Consider the following 21703-nt stretch of genomic DNA (forward strand, 5'->3'; position numbering starts at 1 on the left):
GAAGAGGGAGGGTGTGTGTGTGTGTGTGCCTGCAGAGGGAGGAAGGGGGACTAAGATGGTGTAGGATCGCCAAAAACAGCTGATGAGATGATGAGGAAAACAGGAAAAGTCTTAATATTGGAAAAAATAAACTGCTGCAGAATGTTTGCAAAGACAACAATCTGTACTTTTGGTTACATGCAGCGTTCTTGGATTAATATTCCAACACTTATTCTGGAGGTACTCTGTTTATTTGTCATTGCTGATTTATTAGCCATACGAAGGATTGGAGCAAGATGTCAGGAATGATGGGTGGATAAAATGCGACACGGGTTGTGAGCAGGTGTACATGGAATTAATCGTCTTGGCTTCCTAATCCACCAGGAAGCGACATTTTAGTATTCTTGATGTTGCTGTTTCTGGCTTTAATATGGCGTAGGTTCCTGCGTGCTTGTCAGGTATTGTGCATCAGTCCACAACTTCCCTGTCATATCTGTCACTTGGAATATACTGTAGACACCTCTGCAATTCACCGATGATCCTCAGGTTACACACACACTGTTCGACAGTGTATAATATTCCTTGTTTAGAAGCTGTGTGTGCATGCATTTCCAAATTCTACACTTATTTTATATTTAATGCTATGCCTATTAATTCTTTGGGGAGTTTTAATTGCCAAAGGAAACACAAATTCCACCTTTAACGTCATATTTATTGTTATTTAGTTACTCAATAAAACATATACAGATATATACAATATGCAGGAAAACAGACGACTGCACTTTACATATTATTAAAAAAAGAAAACAAAAAAACAAAAATCAGTTCGTAAATTGCCGTCACAGTCCTCCATCTATTGTTTCAGAAATTCAAATTCAACAGAAGCTTTATTTAAAGATTACAAGATTGCCTAACACACAGCAAATTTTCTCTTATTATACATGTGCAATACCAATAGTCTTTTTTTTCTCAATTCCCTTATTAAACAATCCCTTGACCTCTGTTTTCAGTTCCCATTGGCTGATTTGTATACGAGTGGCTGAGCTCATAAGGTGGATAGCAGAGGAGAGAAGAAGAAGAGGAGGAGGAGAAGAGGAAGAGAAGGAGAAAAGGAAGAGAAGAGAAGAAGACAAAGAGAAGAAGAAGAGGAGGGAAAGATATTCTCACCAGTATAAAGAACAGAGAAGTACAACAAATCTTAAATGCTAAAGCAGAGAATGATAAAGGTTAAACTTTGCTTTGACGAAGAGGGACAAAGTTGTTGAGTTACATTCATGCAGAATCACCCCTTTTCCAATCTTCCTCTAGTTCTGCTTCTCAGCGTTCAGGCCACTTCTGATGAAACAGTCGGCTTCATTCGAGCGTGGTGGGAAAAAAATCAGACTGTGAATTTAGGGTAAATTTCAGGCTGCAAACAGTAAAGTTGCCTTCATTGGAGGGATAAAGTACACATTAGAGCTGTAAGCGTAACTGAGGTGAGAGCAGGCCGGCTGTAATGAGCAAAAGCCATGAGATCACGTTCACGTCACGAGACTCAACACTGGTATACAATCAAAGCCAATGACAACAGAATTTCTCTTCTTCTGCTTCTTCTTGTTTTGTATTCTCCTCCTTTGACATTTCTTTATTTTTCTTCAACAAAGAAAATAAAACAAAAAAAAAAATATTGACTTGAGGTTTTCCAGATATGGGCGTCGTTGAGTAGAGCCCGCGCTGTATTGTCCAGCAGTGTGTGAGGGGGTGTCCTAAAGTGTGGCTGCGTGTATCAGAAAAAACGTGGTATTTGTGTGTGTGTGTGTGTGTGTGTGTGTGTGCGTGTGTGTGTGTGTGTGTGTGTATGTACATGTGTGTGAGAGAGAGTGAGTGTGGTCGTGTTTGCATTTATGAGTGTAAATGTCTTTCTGTCCCTGAACAGGCAGGAGCTGCTCGCTGTTGCCTCGTCGACACTTTATCATCATCATCCTCATCATCATTATTTGTCTCTGACAAATCGTCTTAACTTGCGATCTTCTTCCCTTCGTCCCGCTGCGCCTGCTTTTCGCTCAAGTCAGTGCCGCCACGAACGTCCCAAATCGGTTGGAGATATCAGAATGGAGAGAGCGCCAGGACGAGACGGGCCCCCCTCGGCCTTTGCTGTCCCCCAGCTCGTCTGTGCAGTGGACGGACAGGCACTGCAGGTGGTTCCCTCCGCTGCTCCCGCCTCCCCCTCCTCCTCCCCCTCCTCCTCCGGCTCCTGGGGCCCCGGCTCCAGCCTTACTCTGGGACAGCTCTGATTCTGCAGACAGGCACAGAGAGGAGAAGGTTAATTACGACTGTGCAAACATGAAAAACAACTTGGAGCAATTGGCGTTCTCTGATACAGATGAACCATTTAAAATACACACTTTTAATTAAACCAGTGTCATTTTCACATCCCACTCTAAATCTGCACTGTGAAATTAATTCAACACTATTCCACCCCCCCATCAATATGACCCGAAAAGGAGGCTGTAAGCAAAGCTTCCTCTGCTCACACTCCTCCTCCTCCTCCTCATGTCTGATGCACACACGCAAAAATACACACACACAAACATCCATGCATTCATTTGCTCCCAGTCAGCCGTGCAGATCTGGAGCGCTCCTGCATGACCTCTGGTCAGAAGGTCAAAGGGCAGAGAGAATGCTGGCCTTTAACCCTGTTTGACCCAATTTACTGGTATAATGACCGTGCCATAGTATCGACCCTGTGTCACCAAGGTGTGGAGCCTCATATTAAATGGTTGCACCAAGCTTCCGGAAAATCCATATGCAGGTTGATTACAAGTCATATATATATAAAAAAAAAAAGAAATCAGCTGTGCCACAGAGTTAATGCTCACGCCTCAGATGCATGCCTCACATATGGAGAAAAATCACTTTGCACCGTGTAACGAAAAAATTAGTCAAGGGGAAGATTGACGAGGACAGGAAGTGCTTGGCTAAACTATACATAAAAGCGCAGCGTCACACTTCATCTGCTGAGATACAGACTGCAGCATGCTGAGGGAGAAGAGGGCAGAAATGAAGAAAAGTTTTGAAGCCGACGCAAAATACAACAGGGGAAAGAGAAACGCAGCGACTAGGAGAGAGGTAATGGTGGGGCTGCGTGTTCTGACACTAGTGTTGCATCGTGTGCTTTGGGTTTTGCCTCCAAGGAAGCCCAAAGCACAGAGAAAGGGTGTGTGAAGATGTTATGAAGCCTTCCCTAAAATCAGTCCGATGACTCTCCCATCTCCTCGCCACACAAAACACACCGCTGCCTCGCTCCACGCGGATGGTGAACGGATCAGTGTGCTGCACAAAGGCACAGAGCTTTAAGGCGCAGGGACGACTAGGCGTCTGAGTGTAGAGACAGGCAGAAAACAGCTCTGACAAGCTGAGTTACATGTGTCAGAGAAGGGAGAGGCTGTGATAGACGACACAGTCGACGGCACAGAGGCTGCAGATCACAACACTCCAGTCAGTCTGCTGCTCACCTGAGAGAAAAGAGGAGTGCGGCGAAGACCTCCATATCACCCACAACCCTGTTTCCCCTTTTTAGCTCATCTTTCTCTGCTACTCAAACACTTTTTATCTTGTTTTGCTTACTGTTTTCATCCCCGGCCCTCTCTGCTTTCACAAACCCCGAGGCGGCGGTGACACAGTGTTAACAAAACACAGCCAGGGAAGGGGACGCCAGACCAGGCAGCGAGGACAACCAAGAGAGGCAGGCAGGCAGTGAGGCAGGCAGTGAGGCAGGCTTGCCCCCCAGCCTGTCTGGGCTGCGACCACTGGAATGGAAAAGTGGGGGGATTTGGTAAAAGGTCAGGCAGCCAAGCCTCCCGTTGTTCCCTGTTTCGTTGTCTCTGTGACTGCCGGTCTCTATGAATTTCTCCATCTCCCTCCCAAGGACTAGAGACGTGGTGTAAGTAGGGGCTGAGGGTGCGGGGGGTAAGAGAGAAACGAGGATTTAGAGCAGTGTTGGTGGTGGCGGTGACAAGATCTAACATTTGCCAGAGGGTCCAGTCATACACCTCAGCATGGCAGATCCCCACCCCCTGCCAGGATCAGCCCCCCTCTCTCCACCCCACCTCACCCCTCCACCCACTCACACTCCCTCTTCCCGAGCGCTGTGCCCTCCAGCACCCGCCAGCAGCTCATGCTAGCTGGGCACAGCAGGGTCCGCACCGGCCTGAATAGGCAGCCAAGCGTTCCCCTGGCTCACTGCTGACACACAGCAAACTGACAACACGCACAGCCAAAAACACACAACACGCCAACCGCTGCCGCCGCCGCCGCCATGCCCACACCAGCCCTCAGCTGCTGCTCCACACACACGCACACGGCTGCATGCATATGGACGTGCATTCAGCAACGCACACACAAGCCCAGCGAGGCGCATCACTCAGCTTCAATGCAAGGACACAGAGAAAAAATACACACAGCTCAAATTACAAACATGATAACACACACATTCGTCACTTAATCCCAGGATTCATGCTCAGGTATGAGCTCATGTAAAAAAGGATTTATTCTTATTCATCTATAAACACAATTTAAGAATAGTCGTCAAAAGAAAAAAATATGTTTGGGTTTTTTTCCAGGTAATTTTCTTTATCATCCCTTCATGTTAAAGACCTGCAGGCCCCTCTGAATGGGCTGATCGCTATTTCTTACAATTCACTTTTCAATTAACAGTGTGTGCAAAATCCACTACTTGTAAAATAAGCCAAACCCTTGACCACCGCCGGATTAAATTATCACCCAGCATTACAGGGTAGCCAGAGGGGATTCAAGGGATGTAATTTTTATGGAAAAATCAAGACACTACCCTTAAATGTAAGCATTATCCATGGCGGCGTGTTCGTTCAAAAGTGGAAAAGGCGGTGTGAAATTCTACATCACACAAGTCTAAATCCCAAATCACCATGACATTTACGAGCGGGGAAATCTTTAGATATATTTATATAATAAGATCCATCTTGTTATGGCTGTTCATTGACTAATGTAGAATTCATATCCACGGTAATATCTCAATAATAGCCTATTCATCTGAGGGGAACAAGTGCTTAGCATCAACAAGCGAGGGGGAAAATACCTAATAAAAAGGGAACAGTAACAGCACAAGCAGCTGCGCTGAGCCACAAATACACCCAAATATCCTTAACCACATTACAGCCAGAAAAGATTACCACAGCGATGTGTTAAGTAAATACGGAATTTAATGTGATGCACTTATATCGCTATATCTCCCGCCCCAAGTGCTGTACTTTGTTATTTAGTGCCTGGTGATGATGCTCTCACACATACACACACGCACGCACACATAGCAGCGGGGGTTTGGAGCCGTCTCACAGACACAGCCAGAGACGATTTACAGAGATGAGTAGAGCTTCGAATGCCATGAAGGCTGGGAGCACAGCGCACAGCTCTGGTTGTCTGGATGACACCAATGTGTCTGAGAGCTGACGGCCTGACACGGGTTTACATGTCATACCACACACACTCAGCTCACTCGAAGCAATGCAGGGAAGTCAACAATGGCTGCTTGGAGACTGTATTTTCTAGCAATTTGGTACGAACTGTTAGGGGGAACAATTATTTTTTCAATTAATCGCAAAAAGCACCAGCTCAGTTAAAAATAACGGCGGTAACCTTTGAGGCTGGTGCAGATGTTGTGAGTATTTGTAAAATAAGTGGTGCAGAATAGAATCTGAATGAAATGCATTTCTTTAATAACAGAAGAAGAGCAGAAAGTGTGTGTGCGAGGGTTTGAGCCTACAAAGCTCCTTTTTGGTGCAAGTTCCTCAGAGCCGTCACATTGATTTCCCAGGCCCCAGAATCCCATGCGGCAGGCCTCTGCCCTTTCTATCCCAAGCTCTATACTTCCATGACGACACTTCACCTTTAACCCCGTGCTCCCGAGGCCGCGACCCCATCCTCTCTGAACACAAACCAGCCCAATCAGAATGCTCCGCTCGCTGACAAAAACACCCAAAGGCCTGCGCTCCTATGACAGTGTGTGACATCAGGTCAGATTCCTTTAGCATAACAACTACCGCTACGGCCTTGTGTGAGGATTCTGTCTTTGTCAGCACAAAACAGCCATCACAACCCGCAGAGAAAAAGTTGGAGCTGGAAAAAAAAAAAAGGGCGAGAAAAGAGATCTACAAAAAAAAGTCTTCTCTGAGGTTGTCTCATCTCTGACGCCCAGGAAATCAAATAATACCCCTCATATGCAGTTATGTTCAGGAAAGCCTTCATGATGTGCGTATATAGGGGCTAATAGAAGTATTGTCAAAAGTATCCCCTTCCCAAAGGTGGGCAGGGGGCTTGTGAGGCTTCCTGCAACCCCTCCACCCCAAAGTCCACCCAACTGTCTTAGTGTGACCTTTCCCTCAGAGCAGGGAGGATATCTGGAGGGAGCGGGGGGCACATTTCTCAGGCAAGGGCACAGGGGTTATTTTGGTTTGAATTTCCTCTCTGTTCTCCAGCCTGCAAAATAAAGGAGAAAAAGAAAAAAAAAACGTGCCCAGGCAGGCGTTGCCCCCAGCATTCGTTACCTCCTCTCCACCAACACACCCATTCCCATCCCCTCAAATGCATACCCCCCCGCACACACACTCACACACACACACCTCCCCCTCTGGCCACAAGAAGTGCTTAGGAAACCAGACACAAATCAGAACATGGGAAGTGATTTAGTGCCTCCTTCATAACTCACAAGCATGTCCAGGTCCTGTCCAGCATGTCATCCAAGTCAGTGACATATTGATCTACTTCGCTGTCTCTATTTTGTTTCAGCACAGCGCTGCACGCCTTGTTTTCTGTGTTTTCACCTTTTTTGGAAAAAGGTCAGCCACACGTGAAAACACAGATGAATTTCGAGACTAGAAGCAGCTGCATGACTGAGACTTTCATTTTGAATAGAAATGTTATGAATTCTGTTGCAGGAATTGCAAAAAAAAAAAAATGCAAAGCGTGGTCGTTTCCAGATCGCAGATGATTTTAATTTGTGTAATTAAATGGGTCAAATTTAAAATGGTCTGTTCAGCCTTTTGCTGTTGTGTGCTAACTAGTTACATTATTATGGAGGACATATTCTAAATAGATAAACATGCTCTTAAAACTCCAACATACAGACGAGAATGAACAATAGTCATGGAGCGTGAAAGTGATGGAAAAAAAATGTTTGACGCTGAATTGAATTATTTTCTCTTCCATAAATGCAAATGGTAGCTATTACCCAGCCACTCGCCTCATGAACGAAAGTACAGATGTTCCCTGGAAAAAAAAAAAAACACATCTCTCTATCTCTCTTACTTTCTCTTTCACTCCATCAGTCTCTACTTCTGTCTCCCAGGAGAAACTGCTGCAATGTCATAACTCATTTGTCAATTCCTCAATACAAATTAAAGGCGCCTGACGAGTACCTGTGTGGCTAATAACATAACCGCTGCTGGCAGCGTGACAACATCTACACCTCTGAGAAGCTGAAAACACACACACACACCTTTTAAAATCTGTATCCCAGGCAACATATGAACCCAGGACACTTTTCAGGAGCTTCTTATCAGACTGATGCCTTTTTTCTTCTTTCAGCCTGGCACTCATTGAAAAACACAGTGGACATTTGGAGGCATGTCACATACAGCCGATCGAAGGTTTCAAACTCCTCATTCTGTGCATCTCGCCAGATAAATTCAGCTTTCCATTCCCTGCTGCATCCAAGGAGAACATTTACCACATGCTGAGACAAGTTTTATTTTATTCTAACACCCTTCCCCGGGGAAAACAAAACACCGGATGAGCTGCTATTTTGAAGAGTTGAAAATCCAGCGAAGCAAAAGACCTGACACCTTTGTTCATCTTTTTCTCTCTTCATCAGCCACAAGCACGCTTCTTTAACAGGCTTCCTTTGACTGTCACAGGCGCTCAGTGTCTTGCAAAGGCCCAGGAACGTAGACACGCATACGTGCACGCACGCACGCACACACACGCACGCAGCATATAAACAAACACGGATGCACACGCGCTCACGAACGCAGCATTAAATATCACACACTTCCCATGCGTGCTAGGTGTTTTTCAGTCCTGCGCTAATTACAAGTCAAGTAAATACTCTTAAATATTTTCAACACATTAGAATTAAGAGAGCATGTTCCACCAAGCGAGACACCTGAGATGGGGGGGGGGGGGGGGGCTGAAGCCGTGAGCCTGACACCAAGTCTAAATAAATCAAACTTTATGTCTACAGCTGACAAATCCACACTATCAAGTTGCAGTGTCTACAAACCTGCCCTTCGTCACATACTCGCATGCCAGGGCGCGCTCGCACACACACGCACGCACACACGCAGATGCAATCACAAGGAAAAATAGCCCAAAAGTACAACACGATAACCGCTAATGTCTTTGTCCACATCAGGGATGATTTTGTCTGTGAGGATGCATGTTTCTAACACACTGCTCTGTCATTACAAACATGTATTTATGCTGCAGAAATCAGCACTACAGACCTGAGCTGGCTGCTTCTTGCAGCCCTGATGGACCTGTCAATAAGCAAGTCAACTTCCAGAGGTTGCCTGAGGATGAATTGTGACTTTTAAAAACAATATTACCAAGGCTAATTGCTATGATTATCATAATGATTATCATCACTGCAGTACAGGAGTGTGCAAGAGGCTTGGATGTGTGTTGTTGATGAAGTCAATATGAAACACCTTGTAATGACAGGTAAAGAACATAGACTGCCCCGAGCTGTTTTTTTCCACATTCAAGCACATGCCAATCACCGTCTTCTTTTTTTAGAAAAGGGAAATAGAAATTACTGGTGTGATTTGTGGGGTTGTTGTCGTACTGAAATGTCAAAGGCAGGCAGTCTCACAGGATTGTTCTCCGTGGTGAAATATCAATACGGCTCTTTCTGTGGATTTAAGTGCTTTCTAGTAGGTGTGATAAGATGCAAGTTCCCTCTTTTCAAACCTGTCAGAGTCGGAGTGAAAGAGATTTGATCATTATTAGAGCTGTTTATGGGCTGATTACTGAGAGTGAAGAGTGAAGCTATTCCACAGGGTCAACTGTGAAGTGTTTTAACTGCGCTGATAAAAAAAAAAAAAGTGCATGTGGAAAAAACAGTGAAAAGTAAAAATAAAAATAACTGAATCACTTCCTCTGCCTGCTGGTTGCCTGTTATCAAGACTATGCACGAGTTCTCAAATAAACGGCCAGCTTCTGGCTAAGATACACAGAGGAGAAGGGAAGAGGAAGAGCGTAAAATACTTTTTTTTTTCTTTGCAAAAAAAAAAGGGGAAATAATGTTAACTGACACCATACAAGGAAAGCTGCTTATGTACACCTCCACTCCTTGCCTCAATGGGAGCATAAGATGCCGTGTAGCGCACAAGAATCTGCAGGCCGCGAGCTTCCAGCGGCAGGTATGACTGTGCCTTAGTGAAAAACTTGAGTTCTGTGCTGTCACAGAGAGAAGAGGCCAAATATGGGGTCCAAAGGGGGCCATTACTGCAGCGCCATCCCTTTAAACAGGCCTACAGGGACCACAGAGAGGGTGAGCTCGGTGAACAGCCATCAGCCCTCAGAGCACAACTCCTCTACAAATAAGTGCAGCTGAACTTTTATTGGCTGCTCGTCTGCACATTGAAACGTTCAGGGGAAGTTAGGGAAGGAATAAGTGGAACTGCTGCACTGTGTCCTTTTCGAATCGTGACAAGACGTGAGGCTGCTGATTCTCTCTCCCTCAGCGCGCTAATACAAACACACCTGGCAACAAAACGATCCGGAGCGCCTCTGAAGTTTCACACAGCTTCACACAGTCATAGTGAAGCTGGAGCTGAGCGATGGGAACGCTCACCTTATGCAACCAAACCGACCCTTGACCCCCAGCTCTTTGCTTTCGCTGCAATCAACTCATGTGAAGCAAACTCTCTGCATCAGCAAAGCACACACAACATCATAATTCACCTGTTTAAACTCTCAAGATGTTAAAGTTAACTTCCTAAAAAGCACCAAGTCAGAGCTCTCAAGGCTAAAACCTAAACTGATGATCCCATATTTAGACACAATCTGGGTAAAGCTGAACAACTGACAACCAAACTCACAACTTTTTAACAAACATAAATAAGAAATCACTCAAAGTTCTGCTTATAATTGCAAGAGATTAAATTTAAAAGCATTTTCAATTACATTGTCATTTTTATTAGGTATTTAAAATAGGGTATTTGTGCGTAAATCAAACAGTTATTTACTGTTTGACATTATTGAACTTAATAACCTGATAGAATGCTAATTGAGTGGAATCTATGCATAATTCAACAAAACTCCTGAGAGCAAAATAAGGCATATTTATGGAAATGAAGCTATGATGACAAAAAAGGAGTTTTTCTGGAAATGGACAGATAGAAAAAAAACATATCACACTAGCAAACTTAGAAATTTCTCAGGCTGTTTTTCAGACTTGAATATATAACTCTTCAGAATATTTACACTGCAAAAAATATCTACCAAGTTATGTCAACTTGTGCTGAAGATTAAAATGTGGAAAAAAGAAATCCTTTCCACTGTCAGTGGAAATATATACATTTATTTCATCCTGATGAAAGTGATCATCCGATTTTCTTGACCAAGTCACATTTACTTTGTGGTAATGGACTAATGAACTGGCCTGATTTATTTCAAACCAGTGTCACTGACATTTTGGCAGAATTTTGATCATCAGACCGAGGAGTGGACTGACTGCTTGAGGTGGATATTTTTTGCAGTGTGAAAAGCCTGTGGGATGTTGGCTCTTATGGATCTACACTGTGGGCTATGACTTATCTTAAATTATTATGTTATTTTGCTCCCTTCTGTGTAGCCTGAGCATCAGATTCAATCTCAAAATCCCCCTCCTCTCCCAAATACACCTCCACCCTTTTCTTCATCTTTGCTGTCTGAAGCACTCAAATGAGAAACTGTCAGGAGCTGTGATTTGTGCTAACTAGCTATCGATCGCTCCAGAGCTGCATGCCTCGTGTCCATGCAGGGAGGGCTGAAAGAGGAGAGGAGAGGAGAGGAGAGGAGAGGAGAGGAGAGGAGAGGAGAGGAGAGGAGAGGAGAGGAGAGGAGAGGAGAGGAGACTGGAGGATTCTGCTTTTAAATACCTGCTGAATTTATAATGTTAAATGTGCCATCAGCCCATTGAAAATCAAAACAGTGAAAGCAACAGGGTGAGAGTGGCTGACCTCTGATCAGTGACAGGTTTCCAGCTCAGAAGAAAACTCATTAATCAATATATCAAAGGCGATGCTGTTGTTTTTTTCTTTCTTTTTCTTTCTTTCTTTCTTTTTCTTTTTTTAATAAATTAGTAGAACTCAGTTCCCTCCTTTGTTTAAATGTTCATGGGAAGAAATAATGGGAACAGAAAGCCACAATGTTCAATGAACTTGTCATTTGTTCACTAATTCAACTGAGGACCAGCGGAGAGAAACGTTAATTATGAGGAAAACAAATAGCAGAACGAGCTGAAATCTGATAGTTTTGATCATTGTGCCTCAAATTAATTTGCTCTCTGCTTGTTATTTCGCTGCTGATTTATAACTGTGGTGAGCCGTGATGTTAGCCCGCTGCATCAGTCCAAATGCTAAGTTGCAGGGCTCCTTCGAAGTAATGCCATTAGTGTTACCACCCGACAGCCTGCGCTCAGCCGCATATAAACAATGCGCCTGGACTCCAGACTCCGCGCGATGCGCGCCCCCGCGCCTCTCTGCACCCGCACCGATCAGAACAAAGAGGCGCTGCAGACGCGCTCGGCGCTCCCCACAAATACTCTCCATCCACATTTTTCTACACCCATACATCCACAGGCCCTCCGTGGCTTCACCCAGACGGTGGCTACTCTTTTTGATGTAGCAACGTCACTGTCCACTGAAAATATTTTTGAACGGGCCAACGTAATAATAATAATAATAATTAAAATTATAATAAAGGAGAATAAACGTACACAATAAATATATTGATAAATAAATAGAACCAAGATATTCTTATACGTACAACTTTTACAGCCCAATTTTCAATTATACTGCATATTAATGCAGACAATTTGATTTCTTTTACGATTTAAGTACAAACAATAATATTAATAAAACAACCTAATCAGAATTAAGTAACCATAATATTCATAGATTCATTATTATTATTATTATTATTATTATTATTATTATTATTATTATTATTATTATTATTATTATTTAACATTATTATTAAATGATAGGAAGAAGAATTAGGAGAACCGGAAACAGCTGAATAGGGTAAAAGTAATTATGAGGAATAATTATCTGCATTTTGATTTAGAGCCACCATAAAAACATGAAGATAAAATTATCTGGAAACCATGAACATACATCTGCACACTGTAATATCTCTGTCTCGCTGAAAAACTGCTTCTGTGCCTTTAGGCCAGAAGATTTTCTGATTTCCTTGAGAAACTTTTCATTGGAGGAGACAAAACTACAACCAAAAATATTCTACACTAACTGGGCTGTGTAGTAATAATAATAATAATAATAATAATAATAATAATAATAATAATAATAATAATAATAATAATAATAATAATGTAACAAAAACAAACAGGCAAATAACAATTTTTTTTAACAATAAAAGACAATTTTAAACTAAATTCTATCTGGCACAGGGATTTCTAAATTAATGATTTCACACGGAAAATAAAACTAAATGGCTGTATTAATTTCACCATGATATCTAATCCCTGAAATCCTGCCCTGCCAATCTAAAATCAATCCACTTTGAGCAGCTCTGCATTATCCCATGGTAATAACAAAAACAAACACGTAACCAGGCGAGGGAAACCCCGCTGCGCAAACGCATATCCTCAAAAAGCTATTAATCTTCTCAATGTAGTTGTTCACCCTGAAAACCGAGATAAAGAACCACAGGAAATGTTTACTTTTCTTGAGCTGCTCTTTTGAAGTGCCTCTACAATGAAGAAGCGTGTAAAAATACATTGCAGAAAAGGTACAAGGTTTACTTTGTGCAGTCAGCTGCCATTTAAAACTGCTCCATTCTGATAATCACTTTCTACATTCTTTAATACAGACCCAATTTAACAAGAAAAATACCGCATAAATCGTCTTTTTTTTCTTTGTAAAGACTTGAATGGCGCGACCATTAAATTTATTATCTCCATGGCTGAACCTCTAAAATTCAAAGACTCTAGTTAAACAGAGACGGCTGCTTTCTGGCCGCACAATATGGACAAAAGGTCCTCTATTACCAGCGTTACCACAGCATTTTACCCATAATATATGTGATGCTACACTGCATTTCAGATCAAATAAATAGCATTTTAAGGAAGAAAATATACTGTGAGCAAGACTGATCAGTTAGTGTTAGATGTGTGAGAGTGAGACAGTGGGTGAGAGAAAGAGAGAAGAAAAAGTGGGTAAAATATAACCAAAGGAATTAAGGTGATTCATTTACCTTCTTTACTGTTGTTTTGGCTCTTATTTTTTTCCCATGGTCCCATGGCCTTGTCATCCTCTGACCCGTCCATCATGGCCTTGTCACTCGGCACGTACCAGGTGGCGTGCTGCTCTGCCATGAGGGTGTCAAGGTCAATAGTGCCCATTGAGCCCTTCCCAGCATCCGGGCTGCAGCTTGCCAGCTCATTGTCTCCGTTCTGTGAGGGACAGTCACCATTCTTTTTGCCATTCTTCATGGCCAGGGGCTGGTCCTCAGAGATACTGAACTGCTGCCGCTGTAGCTGGATCTGGGCCTGCAGAATCTCCAGAGGATGGATTTCTTCCTGGCCAGAGGTGCTGGACGGCGTGCGTACCTGCTCCACCCCAGGGGTGCCCGGGTGGCTCACCCCGCTGGCCCCTGTGCCCCCACCAGCATTCAGTCCATAGCTGTCTGGTGTCGAGGTAGTATGATTGTTAATGCCCATGCCCAGGGGCTTCTGTCCATTTATCAGCCCATGGTCACTCCTCTGCATTTTGGGTGAGCCGGTGATCATAGGGCTGCGGTTAGGCTTTGTGGCCGAGGCCCCGCCTGCATCTGAGCTGGAGGACACCTCATCCTCGTTGCCATAGTGGGTGCTGACATCGTCAGGAAAGTCCACTCGTGGTGAGCTACTGTCAGACTTGGCGACACTTTGAATGCCACTGTCCAAAGAAGACATCAGGTCGGCCTGGTCCCCCAACATTAGGTCACCTCCTTTTCCCCAAGAGGGTGATTGGAGGTGTTTCTCATGGGGCGTGCCCCCACCCCTCTCCCCAACGCCAGCTGAGGGGGTCTGCTGGCCTGGACTTACAACAGGGTTACCATTGTCAGAGGAAAAAAAAATTCCAGGGCTCACATGTCCACTGTCTCTTTTTCTCCTCCCTCTCCCTCTCCCACTCCCTGTTGTTGCCTTCCCCTCACTGCACGGGGTAGCGTCCATGTTGTAATTTGGGGAGAGGGCACTGGCTTCCCCCTGCACCGTCTGGCTTTGACTTGCAGGCTTAGAGTTGCTATTCCCGGTGCCAGGCATCTGGCTGTTCTGGGAAGTGCTGCTCTGAAAATATTCAGGACCAGCACTGCCAGTCCCATTAGATGTGCTGCTATTAATGTCCTGCTCTGTCTGACTCAGTTTTCGCTTGCCCTCATTTTGGTTCTTCTTGTTGAATGTTACGTTCAGATTGGGGGCCCCTAGGCTAGCGATCATGTTCTGGCAGGCCGTGGAAAGGGCCGCCAGGCAGCTCTGGCCGAAAACACTGTCTTTAGCACTGGTTTTGCTGAAGTTCCCAAGGGACAGAGCTCCAAGCTTACTAACAGACGACCGCTGGCCTGAGGGGAACTCAGGCTGAGGAGGGTAGGTCCCTGGTGAGGTGCTCACCCCCTGGGGAGCACTGTGGGCTGGCCCCTGACGGTTAGCCCCCCCATAGGGAAATGTTGGCTGTGCTCCCATTGGAGGTGCAGGGAAGTCAGCTGGCCGCCTCTCTGCTGGTGCGTTCGGATGCCCTGCTCCTGCTCCTGGAGACTGCATTTGTGAGAGGTTGCCCATGTTACCGCTGAATTGTGAGTGCATTCCCGGGGAATGGAGAGCCTGCACATGCCCGTCTCCTGGTATTCTCATAGGCTCCTGCATGCCCATGCCTGGCCTAAACATCATCCCAGCCCCGTTCTGCTGTAGCCCCATGTCATGGGGCCCTGATTCATTGCCCGCTCCACCCATACGCCGTGACATCATCTCCCCTGGTGGGTGGGACCCTTGGAACCAGGAGTTCTCCTGAGTTACATGAGGATTTTGTCCGTCAATGTTGGGCATCCTGCCACCATTCTCCCTGTCAAAGTTGGGCTGAGGCATGCTCCCAACCGGGCCTCCGTGAGCCATCGGGCCAGGAGGTACATCGCCGTGGTGACCCAGCTGCTGCAGACTGGGCTGCCTCATCCTTTGCTGCTGGTTGCGGGAGGCCATCTGTTTTATCATCATGGCTGCATTCTGGCGCTGCTGCAGAGACTGCTGTTCAGGCCCTGGATGCTGCAGGGGACCTGGTGGGAAACCTTCACTCACAGGTGGGGTGAACTCTCCAGGCAGGCCTGGATAGGCAGTGGGAGAGAGGTGGTTATCCATACCACCACACCAGCCTTCACCACCATGTGCATTTGGAAAGTCAAATCTAGGCCTTTTTGCCATGTTCATATAAGGAGAGTCAAAGTGTTGCAGCCTCTGATTCGGGGGCTGTTGGGAGGGAGGAGGAGCTGGCTGTTGCATATTAAACATGGGGTCCCCATAGGGGTGCAGACCCCTATTTTCCAGTCTGTGAATGGGATATTCAAACTGGTTGTGTTGGCCAGGCATCATGACCCCTCCGTCCAGAATGTTAGGGTTAGTAGAGCCAGGCTCAGCCTGAGGGGGTCTGGGGAGGCCAGGGGGGCATGAGTTCTGTCTGGCTATCAAGCCAGCCTGTTGTTGTTGCTGCATGAGAGGATGTCTTGCATTGACCCCCGGCTCCATTCCCACGGGCACCTTCCGGCCATTTCCAAAACGTTCAAAAAACACTCCATGCTGAGGCTGCTGGGGCTGTGGTGGCGGCTGGTGTCCCTTAGACATGCCCTGCATACCTGGTGTCCGTGGCATGCCAGGGTTCCCTGGGAAATTACCACTGGGAACTGGCCTTCCTGGCCCAAAATGGGGTAACTGAGATTCTGACTCTGATGGGGAAAATACATGTACATCAAAATGTCCAGATGGAGGCTCACTTGGGAAGTTATACTCTAATCCCTCTACAGCTCCCTGGTTGGGCAGCCGTCGAGGCTCCAGGCCATGAGACTCAGAGGAGGAGGATGAGGAAGAAGGGAGACCATGGAAGGATGCTGCTCTGTTAGGTGACTGGTCCAGGGGTAGACAGGGGGCAGGGACAGCATGGCTGCCACTGGGAGGCCCGTGATGTTGAAAGTCAGGCATGTTACCAGGCCGCTGCTGTTGCTGCTGCTGCTGGGGAAAGCCATCCCCTGCCTGTCCCTCAGCGAGAGGATCAAATCCTTCTCCAAAGCCCTGCTGTGGTCCCATGCCATTGTTGTTGTAGCCCATTAGCCTGCCACCGTGCAGGCATGATGACCCTGGCTCTGGGCCTCCAAAATTCCCACTGAAATGAGGGTGAGGTTGGTGGGGGTGAGGTTGATGGCCGTGAGGATGTCCTTGGTGAGGTTGCTGGTTGTTAAAAAATCCATGCATGGGTCCTTGCTGCTGCTGCTGCTGCTGCTGCTGCTGAAGTCCGCTGCCTGCATGCATGTCCGAGTGGCCCCGCGGGTGAAAGCCCCCGTACTGCTCACCGTTCATGTTCATGTTGAGCCCGAGCATTTGCGGCTCGCTCAGAGGGCCCATGCCGGGCTCCACGGCTCCCGGCGGGCCTCCAGCGTGAAAACCTGGGCTTTTATAATGGGAGCCCATGTTCAGTCTCGGTTGGTTTATGTTTCTCTCTGACTGGCCAGGGTTTCTGCTATTAATCTGAGAACCAAACTGCTCCAGCCCAAACATACTCCCCTGCAATCAATCCCACATGACGGCCAGTTCGCCAGACATCGGCACACTGTCTGTTTTTCCGTGTGTCCCCAGAAGCAAAAAGAAAAAGAAAAAAAAAAAAGATATACAAAAAACTATTCAAATGTTTGTGTCACAGTACTGATCAAACTGCTTTATCTACTTTAAAAGGCAAAACTCACCAAATAAGTTCTCATTGCTGTGGATCAATTGTTTTTGTTTTTCAACTTCTCCAAGGACGCGGAGGAGAGAGGGGACAGACAGTGTCCAAATACGCACTTAAACTGTGTCCCTGTTCCCGGATTTATGAGCGCGCTCGACTGCTCTTCTTTTTGTCTTTGACTAGGCAAACAAATATAAAACACTGCTATTTAACTTGCAGCACGACTGACCTATAATAATCCAAAGTTTTTCCGTGCGCATTTCTTCAGGGCGAACATGACACAAAAACATCTCGCAAACTAAAAGGAGAGCGCACTGGAACTGGAGCGATCGAACAGGGAATATGGCAATTTCTGTCAGCTAATTCATTATTCCAGTCCAATGTCAAATGTCCCAGAGCGACTTTTTGTATAAGGTCCCATACTGGAAACGAGCAAAAAGTCCAATTGGAGCCGTCTAGTTAAAACTGCCTCTGTGGCTTTGAGGGGAAAAAACCTCTCTTTGAATAAATACTGCCCGCCGATGTCATTCAAAATCTCGACAACTGCTGAGCCGGCATGTAGCCAAAAGTCCAGTGTGATGGAAAGTCCACAAGCACGGATCTCCAACCCAGGCACCGGAGAACCGGAGCGTCCGTTCGCGCGACCTGAACCCGGAGCAGCGCGGCGTGCACTAGCCGCACTCCACAACTACGGAGCGGCTTGACAGCATCCTTCACCCGCTGCCGGTCATGCGCCTTGCAGAGAAGCGCCTTGCCTTAAGTCCTTTCGATGCGTTTCGTTCCCGAGGCGTGCGTCCCTCCGTTTGCCGAGGTTGTCTGGTGTGGTCTGAGCGCGCTGGGGAGCGATTCACAGATACACTCACACTCCGCTCTGCCGCTTGGCGCTGTGTGAGATCAACGCGTCCGGAGGAACCAGCAACAAGTTTTGCATTTCTACAGCCGCTTCCAACCATGAGGTCTCCGCCAATCAGAACGAGCAAAGGCAGCTTCGGGGGGCGGGACAAATACTTTTAAGGTGGCCCACGGAGTCAATGAGATTGTAAACGCCTGTGTGTAAATCACATCTTAGAAATGGCTTTCACTTAAAATGTGATGTTTTGACCAGAACACCGAGCGCAGCGCTTTCACATTAAAAGCCATCCGCTGGTATGGACTGGAAGCAGTCTTGCAGATAGTCATGCGTTTCCCAAAGGAATCCAATTATCTTTTTTTGTTCATTATATCACAGAACTGTTGTCTACAACAGTCGAGGTGAGGAAACACAGCTGCAACTCTGTGCGCCGCAGTAACAGTGCTGGAAGTGGAAATGTGCCCGCTGCTCCTCTGCATGCTGCTTCAGACCTCTGCACCTATGAACAAAGCAGTTTGAGCTCTTCATGCATTGATGTACGCAGTGACCAGCGCCTCAGAGGACCTGTATCATCTCCACTGTAACATGTTTTTTAACAACATACAAGGGAATAAGTGATAATGTGATGGCTGCACCAGTAACGAGCTGTTGTTGCGCGACTACACGCGCAGCCAGTTGCTCACTAACTGACACTAACACTAACACACAATGATTTCAGATGAGTCGGCATCAGTCGCTAATACTCAGGTCACAAGCTGGATGTTAATATGATCTCACGTGAAGGCAAAATCTGACTGAAAATCTGTGTTGAACAATGAAATAATGCAACACTGGCCTCAGATTGATTTATAGCAAGTGCTGGCGGAGAAATGATGAACTCTCAGAAACGTCTGAGCTGACATTAGTGTTGGGATAAAGGTATGAATTCGGCTAATATTATAAAGTGACTCCCTCTCAGCCCTGAGACAAATCAAACCCGCCTCAGCCGTGTGTGTGAATCTGTCCCAAAGGCTTCAAAAAAATCCTCCTTAAAAGACCCCCTGAGCTGAATCATGTGGGTGATATTGGGCTTCGGTTCCGATAATCAATAGCATTCTCTGAGTATGATAGTCTGTAAAATACAAGGCCGAATTACTGTGATTTATCTCACAGGTTAATTAGCTGGAGGCCTGCAATAGACGAGGTTATCTGTGGAAGGTGAAGTCGGCCAATAAGCGAAGATAAGACGAGAAATCATTGCAGATAAATCTTCATGTTCATGTGAGACAAAAGTCCCAACACAAGAAAGTCAGCCTGAATAATGTGTGTGGCCCTAATTACGTTTTAATAAGACAAATAACCCACTGTCTTAAATATTGCAATTGTTTTGCACAAGCGTGTCAGATGTTTTATTCTCTGTTATGTAATTTAGGATGTGCATTAATGTTGTCTGTGGCTCATTCATCTGTTTGTCTTTAAGGGATTTATTGAGTCACTGGTGAAGTTTGGGGGATTCTTTGGATGTTGTTCTGGTGAGTATTCATTTCATTTTCAGATCTCTGTTAACTTAAACAAAGCTGCTTTTTAAAACATCTGAAGTGCATGTGTGCACGCGTGGGGAGGTAAAATAATTCTGTAATTATTTCAATATAGACGACATGTGGGAAGGCTGAACAAAATGTATTTCAACTCCATCATGGATATTTTCTTTGGTGAGAGGAGAACACCATATTATCCTTTCCGACTGTGTGTACAGTGGGCATTTGGAGAATTTGGTGTCAGGCAGTTCTGCACCTTTGGGGGGAACCGAGGACTTTTACCAAACGGACACAGTGCCACCTAGCGGCTGGCGCCAGAGAGAGGGCAGGATAATTGCTCACTTTCATGCTGAAGCATCCAAAAAACAATTATAGATATAATAAGGCATGCACATTTAAACTGGTATCTACTGTACATGAAGTTTTTAGGTCTAAATATGAATCTATGGCAAGCAAATATTACATATTTGGTTTATAAATCATGTGAAATCATATAAAATATTTGAGTAAGAGCGTAAAGATCCACGATCACTGTGAAATCTGTTATTTCTCATGTGTTGAAGGAGTGCAGTGTTAGCTTGTTTTAAGTATCTCCAGTCCAGCTGAGTTCTCTTATTTTAAGGGAACCCTAAGAATTCAGTGAAAGCCAAGCAGTCCAGTCCAAAATGATTAAAAACTCAGGTCAGCATGTGTCATTTTCTTCTTGAACAACCCTAGCTGAAAGAATATAATGTCTGCGTGTGATATTTCAGAATAAATGTCTTTACATTTATTAGGTTTACAAATCAGATGCAGTATACGAGTCAGATAAGCAGACTTTATGCCGAGAGAAGGCTGTATGTGAGGACTGAGGCTGCAGACAGGTCAGGACAAGGCATTGAAAGGTGTGTGTGTGTGTGTGTGTGTGTGTGTGTGTGTGTGTGTGTGTGTGTGTGTGTGTGTGTGTGTGTGTGTGTGTGTGTGTGTGTGTGTGTGTGTGTGTGTGTGTATTTGGAATTTTGGGGGTGTGGATATGCAATCATTGCAGCTGAGAGGACAGCGGCTCAGAGCGAGGAGGCAGGAATAGATATGGTTGTGTATTGAAGGAGGGGTGGTGTAACGTATCCGTCTTGTAGTGCAGGAAGGAGAAGCATGTTGCGATGCTCTGGAGGTGCTGTGATGATAAACACTTGTTTTTCTTCTCGGCATCACCTTGCAAGAGGAATGCCTTCACATCTGAGAGGCAGCTGGATGTCGCCCCATTTGACTTTTACCCAGACAAACACAAAGTGTGTGCATATCAAACTGTTTTCGCAGTGGCTGCCATCACGGCTCTGCGCAAAAAAAAAACAGGATTCGTGTTCATTTCTCAACTGATAAAAGGAGAATCACGAAACCCCATTAACAACACTGGAAACAAGTATTCTGCAGCTGCAACAGCAGGGGGGGAGGAAAAAAATCAAGATATTGTTCTGACTGTAATACTAACACCCCAGTGATACAGTTCCTACTAGCTGTCTGCAGCCTTCTCAGATGGAGACAGACAAGTTAAGTATGACAAACCGACGGCACGGTCTCTTTCTCCCCCAAGTCCCCAGTGATGATAAATGCAGCTCAGAGCTGCTGCCGAGGCGACTTCATGACAATGGACAGTCTACGGGCTTTTAAGAATTGTCACAATACCACTCTTCTCTGCCGTGATTTAGTGCTCAATTTGTCTTAATATTTTACTCAATTGGACGAGATAGCAGAAGTGGCTGCCCTTCTCTACCCTTAATTCATAGTGTTAAGCTTTTCCTCAGATAGACATATATTACCGTGGGGGTTTCCCAAAGAGACAGTTCCTTCCCTTGTTGGGGGGACGGCGTCCTGTGCAGTTCGGAGCCTCAGTGTGTCCTCTATGGGCCTGTCACTCAGCTGAGCCATCACAACTCCCTGGGTCAGGGTGGGTTAAGTAGCATCTGTCATCCAGAGAACCACCATTGTATTAAGGGGAGGGATGCGACAGAGACCCCCCCCCCACCCCACCCTGCCCGTCTCTCCACATCGGTTGGCTCCACACCTCTTCCACCTCTCCCAGAACAACAGGAAAACTCAGGAGAATCTCTGGGGCGACGCTTGACCCGAGCCCGGACGATGAGGAAGCACTCGTGACATCACTGCCAACCGGTGCGAGC

General features: G+C 45.7%; 1 protein-coding gene across 1 annotated transcript; it reads right to left on the reverse strand.

Moving 5' to 3' along the window:
• Positions 1-677: 677 nt before the first annotated feature.
• On the reverse strand, positions 678-18044 carry mn1b (meningioma 1b). Its single transcript, XM_070964633.1, has 3 exons — positions 17200-18044; positions 13474-17070; positions 678-2254 (listed from the first exon to the last, which is right to left on the reverse strand). The coding sequence occupies exons 2-3, from the start codon at positions 17012-17014 to the stop codon at positions 2022-2024; spliced, it is 3774 nt and encodes a 1257-aa protein (XP_070820734.1). The 5' UTR covers positions 17015-17070; positions 17200-18044; the 3' UTR covers positions 678-2021.
• Between the last annotated feature and the right edge of the window lie 3659 nt (positions 18045-21703).

The sequence above is a fragment of the Chaetodon trifascialis genome, chromosome 6 (assembly GCF_039877785.1).
Source record: "Chaetodon trifascialis isolate fChaTrf1 chromosome 6, fChaTrf1.hap1, whole genome shotgun sequence".
NCBI classification, from domain to species: domain Eukaryota; kingdom Metazoa; phylum Chordata; class Actinopteri; order Chaetodontiformes; family Chaetodontidae; genus Chaetodon; species Chaetodon trifascialis.

Coding starts and splice junctions, on each gene's coding strand:
- mn1b (XM_070964633.1), bottom strand. CDS start 17,014: ATGTTTGGGCTGGAGCAGTTTGGTTCTCAGATTAATAGCAGAAACCCT. Junction 2,255..13,473: donor CCAAAACAACAGTAAAGAAG/GTAAATGAATCA, acceptor GCCTGTCTGCAG/AATCAGAGCTGTCCCAGAGT.